The sequence below is a fragment of the Phyllostomus hastatus genome, unplaced genomic scaffold, assembly GCF_019186645.2.
Source record: "Phyllostomus hastatus isolate PE091 unplaced genomic scaffold, TTU_PhHast_1.1 phas_contig_80, whole genome shotgun sequence".
Taxonomy (NCBI): Eukaryota; Metazoa; Chordata; class Mammalia; order Chiroptera; family Phyllostomidae; genus Phyllostomus; species Phyllostomus hastatus.
Window position 1 is genome coordinate 5,435,403 of NW_025333960.1, and position 21,521 is coordinate 5,456,923.

At 40.8% G+C, this 21,521-nt stretch overlaps 1 protein-coding gene and 2 pseudogenes across 2 annotated transcripts in view; 2 read left to right on the forward strand and 1 right to left on the reverse strand.

The window, feature by feature from the left end:
- Positions 1 to 17,206, reverse strand: part of SEH1L (SEH1 like nucleoporin) — a 58,274-nt gene extending 41,068 nt beyond the window's left edge. Inside the window, exon 1 of one of the 2 annotated variants that reach the window (XM_045850071.1) lies at positions 15,883 to 17,206. In XM_045850071.1, the coding sequence (XP_045706027.1) occupies positions 15,883 to 15,993 (111 nt within the window). In that variant the 5' untranslated portion in view covers positions 15,994 to 17,206. The remainder of the gene's footprint in view (positions 1 to 15,882) is intronic. The other variant, XM_045850072.1, reaches the window with a different exon arrangement.
- LOC123826142 lies at positions 701 to 1,185 on the forward strand (annotated as a pseudogene).
- On the forward strand, positions 7,337 to 8,473 carry LOC123826291 (annotated as a pseudogene).
- Positions 17,207 to 21,521: the final 4,315 nt, after the last annotated feature.

Here is a 21,521-nt window from a genome sequence, read left to right on the forward strand (position 1 = left end):
TCCTGAGGTGCCACAAGGCTAGGGGGTAGCCATCATCACTGCTGATATCCAGGTGATTGAGGAAAAGGGCACTTCCTCAGTCCCATCACTGGACATCAATGCCCTGTCTCCAGTTCCCAAGTGGTTTTTGTTGGAACATGTGTTACACATTTATGGCAATTTTGAGCATGAGGGCAGATTTCTGCCAAGCTCAGCAAAGCATTTTTACTAGGAGCGTGGGCATTCTATGTACCATAACTAACAATGTCTTAAAGACTCTGGACACAGAGACAGAACTCAAAAAGAGTTGTTTTTTTTTTTTTATTGCCAACATTATTTCTTTTAATGGCTCCAATAAAAGTAAGCATCAAATAAAAGCGGAAAGTGACCTACACTTTTAACTTGTCCCACTAATACCTAAATGTAGTAAAGGCTGCTTAAACTTTGTACATGGCTGGATTTCGGGGCAAGTCTGGAGATACCTATTTTTAGACATTGAGGCCCAAGCTGAATTTAGATTCAAGTGCATTCTAAATACTTCTGCTTATCTTGAAGAAAGCTTTTTAAAGAATAAACAAGTTGAATAGAAAAAACAGATTGATAATAGCCATTTTAGTGATTTTTCTAATGTTTTCTGCTGTGAAACATTTCAAGATTGATAGATTTTTCCATTTTCCCTATTACACTCACACACGCACACTCACACTTTTTACTTGCCATAATGAACCATCCAACCCCTGTAGAGATCTCCTATAAGAACATGCATTTTCTGATAACTAACAACCCTACCAATGCTATCCTCAACAAGTTCACAGAGAATCTTAAGAAGTATGAAGTAACAACTTTGGTTCAAGTTTGTGATACTACATATCATAAAGCTCCAGTTGAAAAAGGAGGAATCCACATTCTAGACTGGCCATTTGATGATGGTGCACCACCCCCTAATCAGATGGTGGATGACTGACTAAACCAAATTTCATAAAGAGCCAGGTTGCTGTGTTGCAATGCATTGCACTGTGGGATTGGGAAGGGCATCTGTGCTAATTGATTGAATGTGGAATAAAGTATAAAAGATGCAGTTAAGTTTTATAAGACAAAAAAGAATGGGAGTGTTCAAGTCTAAACAGCTGCTTTACTTCAAGAAATACAGACCCAATAAGATACAGTAACACTTCAGATACCAATGCGCACTGCTGTGTTCAATAGAAAGAAATATAAACGAAGGCTGACTTGATTGTGGCATTTAGAGGAACTCTTGGTACCTGGAAATATGAATCTGGAATCTCAACTGTGTCATCAATGTAATGATGGATTCACTATTCCTCAATCACTCTCCTAATGATTGGAAAAAAAACAAACAAAAAAGAAATCCCTCTATAACATAAACATACTGTTTAAGAAAAGAGAGAAAAAAGACAACAGTGTGATGATGGCCAGAGGGAAACAGACAAGGAACTGGGAGGATGAGGGTGGGGGGGGTGGGGGGGGCGCGCGGGGGGGAGGCATCTGCAATAGAGTTAATAATAAAAATAAAGAAAAAAAATGAAAGGAATTAATTTGGTGAACTATGATTTTGCTTAATGTTGCAATTTGAATTTCTGCCAAGACTGAATTATTTCAAAATCTCATTTTTTAATTTTTTCAAAATAGGTCTCTAAGGACAACCAGCAGAACATGAGCCCGTGCAGAACCATCTGTTTGGGCACCACACTCTTCCATTATGCTTGTCACACCAATTTCCCTGTTATGGAATTTCTTTTTTATTTGGGGTAGGGGGTGGGGGCTACAATTTTTCTCTTTTCTCTCCTTTTCCTATTCCTCTTTTTTCCTGATACAAGTAGTAGATGGAATAGAAGCCCTTGTTGCTGTAGATGTGTGTGCAGTCTGGCAGCTTTAAGCCCACCTGGGTACTTTAAAAAACGCACACAAAAGCAGTGGCATATATACTATATGATCCAGGTGGTTTTCAGTCTTTGCTCATAATGGGGTGTTTATGTTAGTTTCTCTTCTTGAAAACTCCATACAACATTAGGCAAAGTAGCCAAGAGCCTTTTGTTTAGGTTTTTGTTTTGGTAAGTTAGTGGGGAAGTGACATGTTAAAAAGGAGTATCTTTTTCTCAAAGAATTTAGCTGACGGCAGAATTTTCTTTTTCAACCAATGAAACTTAAGTGGGTATGCCAGAAACTTTTGTGTGTTTTTCTTTAAATATTTTATTTTTTTTAGCGAGGGGGCAAGGGAGGGAGAAAGAGAGGGAAAGAAACATCAATGTGTGGCTGCCTCTCATATGCTCCTTACTTGGGGGTGTGTAGCCAGCAACCCAGCCCTGACTGGGAATTGAACCTATGACTGTTTGGTTCACAGGCCAGCAATCAATCCACTGAGCCACGCCAGCCAGGGCCAGAAACTTTTGTTTTCTGTAGGGGAATACTCCATTTCATCACTGAAGATATGGCCAGGCAGCGTTAGCACATATTTTATACCTTTTAAAATTGTGGGTTGTATGTAGCATTACTCTGATTTTCTGTCTAATGATGTGAGAGAATGCTTTATTTTAGGACTTACTTGTTTTTCAGGAATTTTCAGGAACAAAGTAGCAGTATAGACACAGTATTTAAGACCTGAGAAATGCCTCTTACGGGTCTTTTCCAAACTGCCCCCTATATGTACAGTTCAGTTTATCCACTGATTGCCTTGTAATTTTCTTACTAGGTTCTTTATGAGATAAAACTAACAATGGCCTAGTAAGTATGTGTCCACAAGCCTAACAGGGTAGGAGAGAGGCATACAGCAGCCCAACCATTGGCAAAAGGAAGCATTGCTAGTGAAATTGATGTAGTGTCATTGCTGATTCTTTTTTGTGTTCAATGTGCTGATCAAGAAAAACCATTTTTCTGCTCTTTTATGGGAAGCAACTGTAACCAAACTATACTGACAAAGCAAGTTGAAGGACACAATCAGGGGATCTTGGACTCTTCATTTAAATATTACACACTTCAGGTGGGTTCCAAGATGGCTGCAGAGTAGCTGGAAGCTCCGTTCACTTGCTCCCAGCCCTAAACCAGTCTTACAGCTAAATCATAGAGCAAGCAACTCAAAAATGCAGCTGAGTGTGACTGACAGTGGGTGTGAGTGCATGTGAGTAGAGATGAGTGTGTAGGTGTGCATGTGAGCATGCAAATGCCTGCCACCTCTGAGGGCACTCTGGGGCAGGTGGCCCAGACTCTCCTGGCAGAGATACAGCCACTGTCACCTAGCCCAGCACATCTGGCTATGCTGCTTTGGAGGAACAGCCAATCTGAGGAAATTATAATAACCTCCTTAGGGAGAAGCCACCAGAGCAGCTGCACCTCCACACCCAAACTTGTGTCTGTGCCTTCTGCCACAGAAGCCACTGGAACCACAAATGGGACACAGTCTTACTGAGGAAGCTGTGATTTGGCCAAAGAGCCAGGAATGAGGGAGTGGAGAGAGGTGGCTGGTCAGCACTGGCTGCAGAGACCACAGCAGGAACACAGCAGCAGAAGCCTGAGGCTGAGACTCACTGAAGGGAGCAGCATGAGCATCCCACCATCATCCATTGACATGGTTTTGCTGCTGGACTCTTCCTTTCCTTCCTCTACCCCATCAGGATGATATGAGACTTGGGAGAAGACGATGCATACAGGATATAATCTACTGATTTGGGGAGAAAGGGGGGAGAAGCATTGGTGTGAGACAGAAGTGACAAGTAACCTCCAATACATGCCCCCACTGGGGAACCAACCCAGACCTAGAAGCCTTTTCAAGGCAGAGGCGAATGTGGTAGGGGTTGAGCCCCTTATTCAGTCAGACAGAAGAAAGTCCGCACCAACTAACAGAACAATAAGAATCAGGACCCAAAAACAACAGGAGGGTCCACATAACCCACACACAAGACATTCCTAGATCATCCGGATCAGGAGATCAAGGAGTCTGCACCATGAGTGCTTTCTGCTCTGGGGGTAAGTGAAAAATCGCTGGAGACAAACCCACCATCTCTCTTTTTTCTTTTTCCTTAAAGGGGCAAAGCACAGGCTTTGTGTTTGCAGCTACCCAGCAAGGGGAGGGAGGGTGGCATGAACTGGAGTCACATGATAAGAATCTGGAGTGGAAGGCACTGGGGATAGTCTTGAGGGAGCAGCTGTGCAATTTTGGGGGCCGGATATATTTGAACTCCACAGCACCCATCTTTCCTGAGAAGGGCTAGCCCCTCCCAGGGGAAAATCAATTAATTACCTTAACCTGTAGGATACTGCTCCCACCACCCTCTGGAAATCCCCTCACCACAACCTCTGAAACCCTATTTGCTCAACTCAGCAACCTTTTATTCTCTTTTCAGTTTTGCTCTGTCTTGGTGTTCTGTTTTGTTGGGGTTTTTTTTTTCTTTTTTCTTCTCCCTTATCCTGCATCTTAACCCTTGCTAAGGAGACAGTAACATAAACATACTCCGGTCATCAGAGACTGGCAGAAGATCGCAGCCATCCATACATTATTATGGGAAACAAACTGGTATTTCCCCCTCACAGGAGAGCCACAGGAACACTATGCTGGCATTTGGCAGAACCAAAATCTGAGCTCTGGAAGCCTAGTAGGGGCCCCACCCTGGTGAGTACAGGGAAATAATCCCAGACTCAGACTAGTTCAGGGGAGGGGGAACATACCCAACATCTTCCCTGAAGTCTGAAAGGCACCTGCCACAGGAGATCCAGGCAACACAGCCTCACTGTAGCCAAAAGCCCCCTCAGAAATAGTGGGATCTGAGAATAGTCTAAGATTGACAACAGGCCAGCAAGCAGAGACAGACAGACGGAGGCAGATTCTGGGGTAACCTGGGACATTTGCTGACACACCCCTTGATCCAATGCTGATAAAAGCCAGCTTTGCAGAGCAGCTTGGCTCACCCTGGGAGCAGACCAGCCCAGGGGAATGAGCCACAAACTATGGATCACCTGTAGCTTCAAAAAGGCAGCCAATGGCCAGGTATGGACAGCACCTGACACTGGCTTACACCAGACTCAGACATCAGAGCAGTATCCAAAGGGAGAAAGCAGAAGACAAGACCTAAATTGTGCTGAGGCAAATCCACTTTGGTTCTTTTTTCATAATCTTAGCTACGTTTTCCTTTCCATAGCCTTTTTATATATCTTTTTATCTGTTTTTTTCTTTTATGTTTGGTGCTCTAATTTCTTTCATGTCTTCTCTTCTACTCTTACCTTTGATCACTGTTCCCATCTTTTTATTATTTTTGTTAACTTTTCTGTGTTCCTTTTCCACATTTTCCTCTTTCAACTCATTAGGAGTAATAGTTCTCTTTCTCATTCTCCTATCATAGTCACTTCCCTTTCCTCTGGTCTTCTCATATTCTTTTTCCTTTTACCCTTCCTCTACTATTACACTGTGCTCTTCACTGTTATTACTCTTTGTTCTCTTGTTATTGATATTGCTGTGGTGGTAGTGGTGGGTGGGGGGGGAGGGTGTTGCTTGTTTTGGTGGTGTTTTTGTGTTGTTATGCTTTGTTCTTCCAGCACCTATAGAACAATGTAGAACATGTGGTGGGGATAGTGCCTCTTACGCAGCCAGACAAAGGGGAGTTCCCACCAATGAATAAGCCAATAATAATCAAGACCCAAATACAACAGGAGAGTCCATATAATCCACACAGAGGTCACTCCTAAAGCATCTAGATCAGGAGATGAAGGACCCTGCATCACTGGGTCCCACAGGACTCCTAACACACAAGGCCACTCCACAAGACAGAAAGTCAAAGCAAATCAATCAAATGCATAGAAGCAAACACAAGGAAACAACTTAAAAGGGGAGACAAAGAAAAACCCCCCAAATGAAAGAAAAGGAGAAATCTCCAGAAAAAGTGCTAAGTAAAATCAAGGCAAGCAATTTATCAGACACGGAGTTCAAAGTAATGGTTCTAAGGATGTTCAAGGAACTTAGTGAGAACTATAAGGAAAATAGAGGGACCCACAACAGCATGGAAAAGGACATAAAAACCTTGAGTAAGAACCAGTTGGAAACGAAGAAGCAACTCACCAGAAGGAATTAAAAGCAGACTGGATGAAGCAGAGGATCGAATCAACCAGCTGGAAGACAATGTAGAAAAAAAACACCCAGGCAGAGCAACTAAACAAAAAAGGACTCAAAAAGAACATGGAAAGTTTAAGGGAACTTTGGGACAACATGAAACATACCAACATTCGCATCATAGGGATACCAGAAATATAAGAAAAGGGGCAAGGGATAGAAATCCTGTTTGAAAAAATAGTGACTGAGAACTTCCCTAACCAGGTAAGGGAAAAAGTCACCCAAGTCCAGAAAGCATGGTGGGTTCCAATCAAGATGAACTCAAAGAGGCCCACTCCAAGATACATTCAAATCAAAATGGCAAAATTTAAAGACAAAGAATCTTAAAGGCAGCAAGAGAGAACCAGCTAGTAATATACAAGGGAGCTTCAATAAGGATACCACCAGATTTCTCAACAGAAACATTATAAGCCAGAAGGGATTTACACAAAATATTCCAAATGCAGAAAAGCAAGGCCCTGCAACCAAGGCTACTCTATCCAGCAAGGCTCTTATTTAAAATGGAAGGCAAAGTAAAGAGCTTCCCAGACAAAAGGCTAAAAGAGCACATCTCCACCAAGCCAGCACTGCAAGAGATGGAAAGGGACTGCTTTAAGGGGGGGGAACACACAGGTACAAAGGGGAAAAACGGCAGTGAATAAGTACCTTAAATGTAAATGAATTAAATGCTCCAATCAAAAGACATAGAGTAGCTGAGTAGACAAGCAAACATGACCCACACATATGCTGCCTACAAGAGATCCACCTCAGAACAAAAGATATACACAGGCTGAAAGTAAAGAAATGGGAAATATTCCATACAGATGGGTAGAAAAAAACCTGGGGTAGCAAGCAACACTTTTATCAGACAAAATAGACTTCAAAACAGACAAAGAAGGTCACTATATAATACTTAAGGCAGTAGTCCAACAAGAGATTGTACTGTTGTAAACATGTATGTACCCAATTCAGGTGCACCTAAGTATAGAGAGAAAATATTGGAGGACTTTAAGAAAGAGATAGACAGCAATACAGTCACTGTAATGGATTTTAACACCCTATTGTCAACAATGGATTGACCTTCCAATCAAAATATCAAGAAAAATACTTCAGGATTGAATGACACTCTAGATATAAAGTATCTAGATATAAAGATATAAAGTATGTTCTATAAATTGATATTTATAGAACATACCACAAAGAAACAAAAACACATTCTTCTCAAATGCACATGGATCATTCTCAAATATAGACCACACAGCCATGGATAAGCAGCATCTGTTGGATGCCAGGCCTGTAGCCCAGACTTACATGGAATCTCTGTGGCAGGATGGAGCTGGCCGGATTTATGTCCCCACCTAACTTGGAGTTGCCATCCATTGAGCTGGCCATGGAAAACAACCACTACTGTCACACCCAGAAGGGTCCTGGCAGTCAACCACGACCCCAAGGAACGGGCCTGTTGTCAGCTCTATGTGGCCTCTGCCACCTGCCTGGTGTTCATGATTGGAAAAATCATTGGTGGGTACCTAGAACATAGCTTGGCAATCATGACCAATGCAGGCTATCCACTCACTGACTTTGCCAGCATGCTCATCAGCCACTTTTCTCTCTGGATATCCTCCCAGCCAGCCACCAAGACCATGAACTTTGGCTGACAGTGAGCTGAGATCCTGGGAGCCCTGCTCTCTGTGCTGTCCATCTGGGTCATGACTGGGGTACTGGTGTACCTGGCAGTGGAGCAGCTGATAATCTGGGGACTATGAGATCAAAGGGAGGACCATGCTGATAACAGTAGGCTGTGCTGTGGCCATGAATATCATAATGAGGTTGACTCTATGCCAGTCTGGTTATAGGCACAGCCAGAACCATAGACACAGCCATGACACCAGCCAGCAGCAGGAGAATCCCTGTGTCCGAGCTGTGATAGGAGGCTTGTGATAGGCTTGTCCATGTGATACGAGGCTTGCTACAGAGCATGGGCATCCTGGTGGCAGCCTATATTTTATACTTCAAGCCAGAGTACAACTATGTAGACCCCATCTCTATCTTCCTCTTTTCCATCCTGGTCTGGGGACAACCTTGACCATCCTGAGAAACATGATCCTGGTGCTAACGGAAGGGACCCCCAAGGGCTTGGACTTCACAGCTGTTCAAGATATACTACTGTCGGTAGAGGGGGTACAAGCCTTGCACAGCCTGCATATCTGTGTTCTAACTGTGGCTTAGCCTGTACTGTCTGTCCACATCACCATCACTCAGAATGCCCAGGCTGTGCTGAAAGCAGCCAGCACCCGCCTACAGGGGAAGTTCCACTTCCACACCATAACCATCCAGATCATGGACTACTCTGAGGACATAAAAGACTGTTGTTAAGCATTCCAGGGCCCCTCAGACTGACTGCCTGGCCAGGTGTCAACTGGAGTATGGACAGGACCTGGAAATGGTGGGGCTGAGTGTCACTTAAACCCAGCCAGGACTCTTGTGTTTATAACACAACTATCTACCTTGGTTGTGTTATAAACCAGATCTCTCTCCTGACCTTAGCTCCATGTTCAGTGTGGAGGAGCCTTGCCCACTCCAGGAATAAGGCTCTTCCCATCTCCCCCATCTGACTACAGCCAGCCCCAGGGTGGGATGGGAACTCAGAGAGAGTAAAGCTAGTGTAACCCAACTCCTCTTCCCACTCCTGGGTTAGTTCCTGTCGGGGCCAGGTTTGGGCCTAATGCTCAGCTAATGCTGTCTCACTATCAGCTTCAAGGAAAGTAGTGAGGCACAGTGAGGGGTGCTGGAGGGGAGCCTGGCTTCAACATCCTCTGCCTACATGCCTAGTTTCCCTCTTTCAGTCTGTCTGGCCTTTGCCTTCTGATTCTGTAAAGAAGCCTGGAACAAGGCCCCCTCCCTCTGCCTCTAACAATGGCCTGATTTAAGGAGGTCATGGGGTTTGGTGAGTTGTGAAACAGGCTAGTGAGCCAGGACAAGTGGAATAGGAAAACTGAGACAGATAGTTAAATTGCCAGGCCACTTATAGCCATCTAGTAAATCACAAAATCCTATCTTCCCCAACCAAGGATGCAAATGGTTTACACTTCTCCCCAACCAAAGGGTAACCAGCTTAAATCATCTACTTGGGGAGATAAATAATAAAAATCCAATTAATGCCATTTGTGCCAACCACAACCAAGGATGAAGTGAGGGGAATCAATTTCATTTTGATGCATCAGCATAAAGCTGGAGAATATTCTATTGAGATCTTCCCCTAAACTCCCAGCATTTAAAGACCTCAAGATGGCCCTGCTTGGTGGCTCAGTTGGTTGAAGCATTGTCCCATACACCAAAAGGTTGGCAGCTTGATTCCTGGACAAGGCATGTACCTAGGTTGTGGGTTTGATCCAAACTGGTTTGTTTCTCTTTCACATAGATGTTTCTATATCTCCTTCCTCTCTCTCTAAAATCAATAAACATATTTCTAAAACTTAAAAAAAAAACAAACCTCAAGATGAAGAAACAGTGAGCCTGTGCCTTTCCCTTCCCATTCTTCTTCCCCCCAGGTGCATCCCCTAAGCTCCAAAGGCCCTTCTACTACCTCTGTAACTTTCTAAATAAACTTTCTCCAATAATTTGGGGAAAAAAAAAAGAAAAAAGAGAGAGACCACAAGGTAGAACACAAAACAAGCCTTAACAAACTCAAGAAAATTGAAATCATATCAAGCATCTTATCAGATCACAATGGATTGAAACTAGAAACCAACCTCAAGAAAAAAACTCAAAAACATTCAAATTCATTGAGGCTGAATAACATGTTATTAAATAATGAATGGGTTAACAATGAGGTCAAGGAAGAAATCAAGAAGTTTCTGGAAACAAATGAAAATCAACACACAACCACCCAAAACCTACAGGACACAGCAAAGGCAATCCTGATAGAGAAGTTCATAGCAATACAGGCCTACCTAAAGAAGACAGAAAAATCTCAATCTAAAGCTCCATCTAAAAGAACCAGAACGACAACCAAAAAGGCCCAGAGCAAGCAGAGGAAGGAAATAATCAAGATCTGAGCAGAATTAAATGACAGAGACTAAAAAAAAAAAAAAAAAAAACCAATTCAAAGGATCAACGAATCCAGGAGCTGGTTCTCTAAAAGATAAACAAAATTGACAAGACTTTAAATGAGACTCGTCAAGAAAAAAAGAGACGACCAAAATAAATAAAATCAGAAACAAGAGAATTTACGACTGATACCACAGAAAAACAGGATTGTAAGAAACTACTACACACAACTATAATATGCCAAAACACTGGACAAACTGGGCTAAAAGGATAACTTTCTAAAAACATACAATCTCCCAAAACTGAATCAGGAATAAGCAGAAAACCTGAGTAGACTGATAACAACTAGCGAAATTTAAGCAGTAATCAAAAAACTACCAACACACAAAAGCCCTGGACCAGATAGATGGCTTCACAGGCAAATTTTACCAAATATTCAAAGAACTAACATCCTTCTCAAACTATTCCAAAAAAATCAAAAAGAGGGGAAAACTCCCAAACTCTTTTTATGAAGCCAGAATTATCCTAATCCCAAAACCAGGTTAAAGACACAAGAAAGAAAACTAACAGGCCAGTATCTATGATGAACAAAGATGCTAAAATACTAGCAAACCAGATCCAACAATACATCAAAAAGATTATACACCACGCTCAAGTGGGATTTATTGCAGAGATGCAAGGATGGTACATTATTCACAAATCAATAAACATGATACATTGCATAAACAAAATGAAATACAAAAATGACATGATCATATCAATAGATGCAGATAAAACCATTTGATAAAATCCAGCACCCATTTATGATAAAAACACTCAGCAAAGTGGGAATAGAGGGAGTATACCTCAACATAATAAAGGACATATATGAAAAGCCTGCTGCCAATATCATATTCAATGGCCAAAAACTAAAAGTGTTTCCCTTAAGATCAGGAACAAGACAAGGACGTCAGCTTTCACCACTCTTATTCAATCTAGTACCGGAGGCTAGATCTTGTCTGATCTCTAGCCACAGAGATCAGACAAGAAGAAGAAATAAAAGGAATCCAAATTGGAAAGGAAGAATTAAAACTGTCATTATTTGCAAAAGTGATAGTGTACATAGGAAACCCTATAAGGTCCACCAAAAAACTACTCAACCTAGTGAGTGAATTCATCAAGGTAGCAGGATAGAAAGTCAATATTCAGAAATCGGTGGTATTTTGAACACCAATCATAAAGAACTATCAGAAAGAGAAACTAAGAAAAAAAATCCCATTTACTATAGCAACAAAAAATAAAATAAAAGTTACATTAAATTAAATTAAATTAAATTAAATTAAATTAAATTAAATTAAAAAGTACCTAGGAATAAATTTAACCAAGGAGGTAAAAGACCTGTACTTGGAAAACTACAGAACACTGAAGAAAGAAATTGAGGAAGATACAAATAAATGGAAGCATATACTGTGTTCATGGATTAGAATTAACATCATCAAAATGTCCCTACCACCCAAAGTAATCTACAGGTTCAACACAATTCCTACTAAAATACCAATGGCATATTTCACAGATCAGAATACTTCAAAAATTTATATGGAACCCAAAAAGACCCCGAATAGCCTCAGCAATCTTTACAAAAAAGAACAAGTAGGAGGGATCACGACCAACAATACTTCATATCAAACCTATACTTAAGGCCACTGTAATCAAAAACAGTCTGGTATTGTAATCATAAGAACAGACACATGGATCAATGGAACAGAATAGAGAGCCTAGAAATAAACCCAGGTCTCTATGGTCAATTAGTATTTGACAAAGAGGACAGAACATAAAGTGGAGTAAAAATAAGCTCTTCAATAAACAGTACTGGTAGAACTGGACTGGTACATGCAAAAAAATGAAACTAGGCCACCATCTTACACCATACACCACAATAAACTCAAAATGGATAAAAGACTTAAACATTAAGTTGTGATATCATAAAAGTCCTAGCAGAAAAAACAGGCAGTAAAATTTCAGACATCCCACATACAATATTTTTGCCAATATACCTCCTAGGGCAGGGGTGTCAAACTCATTTTCACCAGGAGCCACATCAGCCCCATGGTTGCCTTCAAAGGGCCGAATGTAACAGTTAAGAGCTGAGCACTGCAGCTAGGTAGAAACAAGGTGCGGGGCCCAATAAAACAAGGTGGAGGGCAATGTGTGTTTGCCACCTGTGTACTAGGGCAAAGGAACGAAAGGAAAAAATAAACAAATGGGACTACATCAAATTAAAAAGCTTCTGCATGGCTAAAAAAACCACCATCAAAATTAAAAGGGAACCAATCTGACTATGGGAGAACATATTTGCCAATGATACATCAACAAGGCTTTAATCACCAAAATATATTAGGAACTCATACGACGAAGACAATCCAATTTTAAAGTGGGCAAAGGACCTGAACAGACATTTCTCAAAGGAGGACATACAGAAGGCCCACAGACATAAGAAAAAAATGCTCAACATCTCTAGCCACCAGAGAGATGCAAATTAAAACCACAATGAACTATCACCTCACACCAGTCAGAATGGCCATCATTAATAAACAACCAACAAGTGCTGGCAAGGAACTGGAGAAAAGGGAACCCTAGTGCACTGTTGGTGAGAATGCAGAATGATGCAGCCACTGTGGAAAACAGTATGGAATTTCCTCAAAAAATTAAAAATGAAACTGCCTTTTGACTCAGTGACTCCACTGCTGGAATTATATCCTAAAAATGCTGAAACACCAATTCAAAAGAACTTATGCACCCCTATGTTCACAGCAGTGCTACATACAATAGCCAAGCGTTGGGAACAGTCTTAGTGCCCATCAGTAGATGAACAGATTAAAAAATTGTGGTACACTGATAGAATGAAATACCTTACTATGCAACACAAAGAAAGAAGGAATTCCTACCCTTTGTAACATCATGGATGGAACTGGAGAATATTATTCCAAGTGAAATAAGCCAGTCAGTGAAAGACAAATACCATATGATCTCACTTGTAAGAGGAATCTAATGAGCAAAATAAACTAACAAGCAAAACAGAAACAGAGACATGGAAACAGAAGACAGACTGACAGCTGCCAAAGAATGGGGGGAGGGGGATAATGGTAGAAAAAGGAGGTAGGGATTACTCAAAGAACATGTATGAATTACCCATGGACATGGACAACGGTGTGAAGATGTACTGTGGGAGCTGGGGATGGACAGAGGGCAAAGGAGAAAAAAAATGGGGACAACTGTAATAGAATAAGTAAGAATTTTTAAAAAGTATTACACACTTTCTAGTACTCTGCTTCTAAGGATGTGAAAAAAGGGTTAGGGTCATCTAGTCCTGCTAGAATTTCCTATGAAGAGCCATAAACTTCCTTTTTTGTTAGGATCAGCTGGGTCAACAGGAATGAACTGAGACTTTGTCATTAATGATACCTCAGACATTGGCTGACTATGTGAACTGCCTATCTCCTATGCCAGAGTTGTTTTGCTCTTTAATAAAAATCTGTAGATTTTCTTATCCCTTATCCCCAAAAATAAAACAAAATAATGCTTTTTGTTGCTTCCAGGATGTTAAAGTGTGAAATGATGGTACTATCCAAAATTCTTTATTTCAGAACACAATAGATTCCCTTAACATAGGCTCGAGCAAAACAATATTCTCAAAGCTCAGAGAGACTGTCTATTGACTCCAAGGGTTTTGATCAATACCATAACAAACCTTTTTCCTTTGACATGCTCTGATTTTTGTTGTTTTGGGGGAGGGGGGAGGCAGGAGGCAGAGAGAGAGAGGGGGAGAGAGAGAAAAATAGATACATGCATGTACGCACACGGAACTGTCCACCAGTATCAGTGACTGCCTGCGTTAGGAAAATTACGTTCCTGGTTCTGTATGAGGAAGGTGTAAAATGCAATATGAAACACTAGCCCTCATTTTGTTTTAAATTACAAACTAATGTTACCTGTTCTCAGAGCTTGATTTTCTTACTCAAAATTGTTTCTTGTATCTTTTGGAATTAATGAAGTATTGCTAGCTGAAGCCAGTTTGACATGGTGACAGAGATTTCAGACTAATGAAAGTTGTTCAGCCTGATTTAAAACCAAAACTTGAACCCTTCTAAAGAACAATAAACAAACATTTTACATGCTCAAATAAAAAGCAGTTTGCCAATTATCCTCAAAAGCTTTTCAAATATTCACTAATTTGTCTACTAGAATGAGACTATGGAAAATATCCAAAATATATAAACAACTAAATTAATAAAGCTCTTCATTGCAACACTACTCTAACAGACAAAACCTCCAAATTTAAAGATCGACTAAAAGATTCAAAGACTATACTTTCAGGGATCATTTCTATAGTTTGTTAAAACATTCAGTAATAAGTGGATACGAAAAAAAGTGTACTCCCTATTCAGTTAAGAGACGTTAGTGAAATATTCACAATAGCCAAAAAGTAGGTGGACGAACGGATAAACAAAATGGTGCATTCATACAACAAAATATTACTGAATCTTAAAAATGAAATTGATACATGTTACAAATATGAATGAACCTCGAAAACATCACAGTAGGTGAAGTAAACCATACACAAAAGAACAAATATTGTATGATTTCATTTGTACGAAAAACCCAGAATACTCAAATTTACAAAGAAAAAGAATGAGAGGTCACCAGAGGGTGGGTGCAGTAGAGAGGGTGTTACTAGGTAGTTTCTGTTTAAGATGAAAAGTTCAGGAGATGTACAGTGGTGATGATGGTTGCACAACGTGAATGTTGTGCTTAACATCCCTGAACTGTAATGTACATTTTTAAATGGTTAGTTTACCACAAACATGAATTTTTAAGTAATTCCAAACCTTTTACAGGTTACACTTTAGTATTCGATTGTTTTGGCGGCACTACCGTTTTGCAAGAAGGAAAACTCTTACTTGAGGGACTTACAGGTATTAAACTTGACTATGAAAAAAAGGAGAAATACCGTCCTTCAGATTTTCAGTTATTCTGGAATTGCCGAGAATGCAAAGAATTCATACGCCAACTTTCATTTCTGAGGTTCCTAAATCCCAAATATCCTCTACATTAGTTATTCTGCTTGTCGGAAAGGTATAGAGATTTACAGTAACTTTAAAAAACACACACTTCAATTTCCCGATAGTAAGTAAAGAACTTAACTGGATGTAAATAAATTTGCATTTTTCTTTCATCGTGAAACAAGGTGCCGCCCTTCTGAACACAAGGAGAGATCAACCTCCCCAGGAAGGCCTGAGGCACACAGCAGTAGAGAACACACCGTGAACTGACTGCGGTACAGGTCCCCACGGTACAGTCCTCTCAGTGAACAAGCGTAGTAACTTAATAGAGGTAAAACCAAAACTCCGCGGACCGATAAAGCTTCACTGAGAACAAAGCTGAGGAAACTGTCGGGTTCCTGCCCATCAAAGGTTCGCTCGAAGCCCGCGCGCGCACCGGCTCTCGGCGTGCGTCCACCGGGGAGCGCGCACGTGGCCAGGACGCGCAGCGGCTTTCCGCAGGCAGCACGGCCCAATGAGAAGGCGGTGTTCCTACAATAAGGGGCGAGAAGAGCAGGGCAGACAAACTGGCCTGAACGTGTCTGCCTCCCTTGGGGTCTAGGCCTCGTGACCAATGGCGTGCCTAAATAAAGGAACTAGTCTCCTTACTACACGCCAGTCCTTCCGCTCAAACAGCGGGTACAGCACGCTCCTCTCCTCCCGAGCTCGGCCCGCGCGCACCTTTACGCTCTGGTCGCTGGAGCAGGTCGCCATCCGCCGCCCGTGGAAGTCGAAAGAAACATCATGGATGAGGTCCTTGTGGTCCGCCGCGATGCTGCGTGCCACAAACATGTCTCCTGCCAGGCCCAAACCTTCTCGGTCTGCAGCACTCGCTTCGAAGAGGCCAGCCCCAGCGGAGAACCAACCAGAGCCCACAGAGACCCCTACGACCCGGCGAGCCAGGTGCGTGCCGGCTACGTGCCCCCGAGCCCCGCCCCTTGCCCCCGTCGGGCCCCAGAAGGCCCTGGCGAGTGCGCCTGCGCCTCCTGAAGAAGAACTTGGTGGGCTGGCGTTGAACTAGGGTTGGGCCTTCCGGTGCTTTAATGAACGCGAAAAGGGCTGGTTGTTGAAATATGGAAATCAAGAAAAATGAAAAAGTTAAAAAATACCATTCCCATTCCTCCGCGTTGAGTAAATATTGGTGAACGGTTCAGTTTGTTTTCTCTGAGATAGAGGCTGAGTGCTCAGAGCTAGTGGAAAAGACGGACTTGGTCAGGAATGGACATCTTAGTTACTTCCAAGTTTGGGTAATTATGAATAAAGCTACTATAAATACCTGTGTACAGGTTTTTGTGTGGACATAAATTTTCAGTTCCTTTGGGTATGTACTAAGGGCCACAATTGCTGAATCATCTGGTAAGAGCATATTAGTTTTTTAAGAAACAACGAAGCTTTGAAAGTGGCTGTACCATTGTATGTCCCCCACCCATAAATGAGAGTTCCTGTTGCCCCACATTCTCACTAGCATTTGGTGTTGTCAGTGTTGTGGATTTTGGCAATTCTAACATATAATATAGTCATATCTCATTTTTTAATTTGGATTTCCCTGATACCGTATATGGAGCATCTTTCATATACTTACTTGCTATCTGTACCTCTTTTGCCCACTTTTTAACCCAGTTATTTGTTTTTATTGTAGAGTTTTAAGATTTCTTTGCATATTTTGGATAATAGTCCTTTATCAGATGTCTTTATGAACTACTTTCTCCCAGTCTGTGATTTGTCTCCTTACTTTTTGACCATTTCTTAAACTTACATAATTATGATTGTTTACTGTAAGAAGTGTTTTTAAAATACAGGTATATAGAGAGTAAAAAGTTACCTTTTACCACACAATCTAATCTCCCTGCCCAAAGAATACAATTGTTGCTGGGTACCCCTCCACATCTTTCTATGGATTTACAGTGTACAAAACATTTGTGTATACCTAGTATCAAAGTTTGTACTTTTTAAAGTAAATTTGCAAAAATAAAATAAATTTACAAATACTAAGCCAATTTTTGATTTTTAAAAAGTATTCATGTCAGAATGACTGTATAACTTTATAAAGTTGTTTTTTCTTTTTAAAAAATGAAAAAATTAAAATTAAAAAATATCCAGTATGTCTTGGAGATCTTTCCACATTCTCCATGTTCTTTCTTTCATTCTTTTTAACATATGCATTGCAAAATATCATCAAAATGTGGTCTATTTAGTCATTCTCCTGCTATTGTACCATGTAAAGATCACCATAGGCATGCTTTATTTCTTTATTGATGTAGGTTTTATTATATGTGCTTATGTTTATATTTTCCTTAAAAATCTATTTCACCAAGATCAATATAGAGTTATATATGGTAATTTCTAACAAAAAAATTTTCTCCATAACTGATGTAATGCTTTTTTCTTGTTTCCATTGTTTTTGTCTTCCTTTTTTCTTAACATTTTACTCTTTTTAATTAAGTAAAATACACATTTCAAAATCTACACATGTCATAAGTATGAAGCTCATAGAATTTTCACAAACTGAATATATCATGCAACCATCCTGGATCAAGAAGCAGAACCTGACCAGCACCCCAAAACTCTCCTTGTGCCCCCTTCTGGTCATTACTTCCTCTGCCCCAAAGATAATTGCTGTCCTCATTTCTAACAGGATATATTAGCATGTGATGGTTAATCTTATATGTCAACTTGGGTAGGCTATAGTGCCCATTTGCTCTAACACTGGTCTAGATGTTTACACAACATTATTTTGTAGATGTGATTATCAATATTTACAGTCACTTGACTTTAAATAAAAGAAATTATACTCAATAATGTGGATGTGTGTCATCCATTCAATTAAAAGCCTTAAGAGCAAAGAATGAAGTTTACCTGGGAAAAGAATGAATTCCGCCCTAAGAATGTAATACAGAAATCGTGCCTGAATTGCCAGCCTGCCAGTCTGCTGTATAAATTCCAGACTTGTGAGCCCCCACAATCACATAAGCCAATTCCCTGAAATTCCCACATATATAAAATCTCCTATTGGTTCTGTATCTCTGAAGAACCCTGAATGGTAAAAAATTTTATACCAGGAGTGTTTCTAAAGGACGAAAATCTTTTTTTTTTTTTGTCATTCCCCAACCCGTGTTTTGCCCAGGGCCACTTTGCCTGAGCTATAAAGCCATATGAGGTGGCTGCTACTTGTGCTGGGCTTAGACATTTCCAGGCAAAACCAAGCTGTGAGCCAGTGGTACAGGGCCGCGGATTCACTGAGGCTAGCTGTTGCTGTTTTAAAGGATTCAGGAAGTTGTGAAGTATGAGCCAAGACCAGCCATTCATGGAAAAGCCACTGTTAACATCTGTACGTTGGATGAGACAGAGCCTCAGGGGATCTCCAGAGTGGGGCAAACTGTGTTAGCCAGGGTGGTGGAGTCTCAGATATAGCATCAGCCGGCCAGCTCTGTGGCTCCGTGGGGTGAGGGTTCAGAAAAGAAACAATGGCTTCTGCTTGCCTTTCTGTCTCAGAGAAAGCTGTCCCCCAACTCTCACCTTGATGTCTGGTACTTCAGTTTCTCCTTGTGTGCCACTGGTGCCTTCCAAGCAGCTATCCTGGTGTGGGAGCTCAGAGGGAATAACGGAGTAGGTGAGTCCATGTATGGGTTCCTTAAGAGGAATTGTTTGGGGCTCTGGAAATTTCCTCTACCAACTCAATACCTACTGGTTTTTGCAGCCAGAAGTTATGGAGACTTATATTCCTGGCACTGGAACCCTGAGCTGGGGGTGGGGACCTGGTGTGGAGCTGGGACTTCTCACTCCCTCCCAAATTTTTTTTTGTTTTAGTTTACTCAGGCTACATTTTATTTTATTTATTTTTTAATATATTTTATTGATAATGCTATTACAATTGTCCCATTTTCCCCCCGTTATTCCCCTCCGACCAGCACATGCTCTCTCGTCCACATTCCACCCGCCCCCCCGCCTTTAGTTCATGTCCATGGGTGGTACATATAAGTTCTTTGGCTTCTACATTTCTTATACTATTCTTAACCTCCCTCTGTCTATTTTCTACCTACCATTTATGCTACTTATTCACTGTACCTTTTCCCCCATTCCTCCCCTCCCCTTTCCTGCTAATAACCCTCCATGTGATCTCTATTTCTATGAATCGGTTGCTGTTCTAGTTGTTTGCTTAGTTCATTCTTGTTTTTGTTTCAGGTTCGGTTGTTGATAGTTGTGAGACAGTTATCATTTTACTGTTCCTAGTTTTGATCTTTTTCTTAGATAAGTCCCTTTAACATTTGATATAATAAGGGCTTGGTCATGATTAACTCCTTTAACTTGACCTTATCTGGGAAGCACTTTATCTGCCCTTCTATTCTAAATTATAACTTTGCTGGATACAGTAATCTGCTATGTAAATCCTTGCCTTTCATGACTTTGAATACTTCTTTCCAGCCCCTTCTTGCCTACAAGATTTCTTTTGAGAAATCTGCTGACAGTCTGATGGGAACTCCTTTGTAGGTAACTGTCTCCTTTTCTCTTGCTCCTTTTAAGATTCTCTCTAAAGGAAGGAAATCTTAAGGATGTATTTTCTGAATTGGTTCTGTGGTCTCTGCAATTGGTTCTCTAATCTGATTCAATTTGAAGGCGCTAATGATTTTACTTCCAGTGATAAAGTGGGTGCCAATGTCCACAGCATTAGGAATACCCAAAATATCAATAATGGATATTCCTAATCATATATTTACAAAATATTTGGACTAAGTACATGTCCACATTTTGAGTGAACATATTTAGTACCCTAGAACATATTTGTTAAACTAATGAGTATAATGAGATTAGCTGGTTACTTTTAAGTAAGGAAAGTAAAAGATGAACTCGAGACTTCAGATTCCTAGCTAAAACACCATATAACTGACTGTAAAATTTCTGTTTGCCTTGAAAGAATTACTTGTTTCCTGCTACCACAGAGCTGAGACATCTCAAAACCAAATCCAGAGTCTCATCCTACAAGTGGTTGAATTGCCAGCTTCAGAGGGAAGCTCTGCTATTAAAATAATGGAATGGATTAGAAAAAAAGAAGATTCTAAAAATTAGAATCGGGACATATGGTCAGACCCTGATGAAGCTGGGATGTTGAACCTAAATTCTGTAAGTCTCTTTTGCTAGCAGAAGCAACACTTCTTCTATTTCACTCTGCTTTGCCTTGGGAGCCTGTGATGGCCTCCTCTGAGGTAGTTGCCTTACAAGACACTGCTGATTTTTCTCAGGACTCACCACAGGCACCCTTCTTTACCTCTAGAGCTATAGAAAAACCCAAGTCCCAGGAAGCCCCAAAAGGTGAAGTACAAAGTTTGACCCCTGAAAAAGTGAACTATACTCCAGAAGAACTGCATTATTTTTTTCAATTTATACAGACATAATTCTGTGGAATATGTATGGAAATTTATATTAAGAGTGTGGGATAATGGTGAAAGGTAACTAAAATAGGATCAGGCTGAATTTATTGATATGAACCAACCAACCACAGATTCTGGGTTCAATGTTGTAACTCAAGGAGTTAGAAAGATCTCAAACTGGTTTATTTGGTTGGTTGGCTGAAATATGTTCCAAAAGGTGGCCTACACTAATTGAAGTTGAAATTCCAGACCTGATTTAGTATACTCTAACAGAAGGGATCTAAAGGCTTAGGGATGTTGAAATATTAGAGTAGATTTATCATGTAAAACTTCACTCACTCTGGGAGGTTATAGAAGACATACTTTTCACCATGACAGAAATTTGTGAGGGGAGCCCCATTATCCTTGAAGAACTCCCATGGTCAATCTGCACTATAGGTCAGGAATTACAGTAGGAACCATTGCCAATGAACTGGAATTTTTAAATGCAATGAGAATAATTGGATCCCAGGATTGCAGGATAATTGCCAAAGACAAGGTGGGCCCAATTAAGATGATGGATATCAGATTCAAAGCAGTAATCAAAATAGTTTTACTGGTAGAGACCTATGGCATTAGCTAGGTGATCATGGTGTCCCTAGAAAAGAATAGATGGGTGGCGTACAAATTCACACTTGAATTGTATAAGTGGAAGAGTTCTAGACCAAGTGCATAAAAGCCTTGACTCATAAAAACAAAGAGTCATAGCCTTTTATCAATTCCAGCCTTGAGCAAGTTTAGAGAACCAGAACTCCTTGAATAAATGGAAGGCCAGATCTTTTTGAAGAAGGGTCCTGAGGCACTGCCAAAAATATATACTGTTAATCTTCCTCTTAGCCTTTCCCTGGAGACCTAGGGCCTTTCACCGTACTTAATACGCTTTGGGGAAAAGAAAATAACTAGACTTTTAGGAGT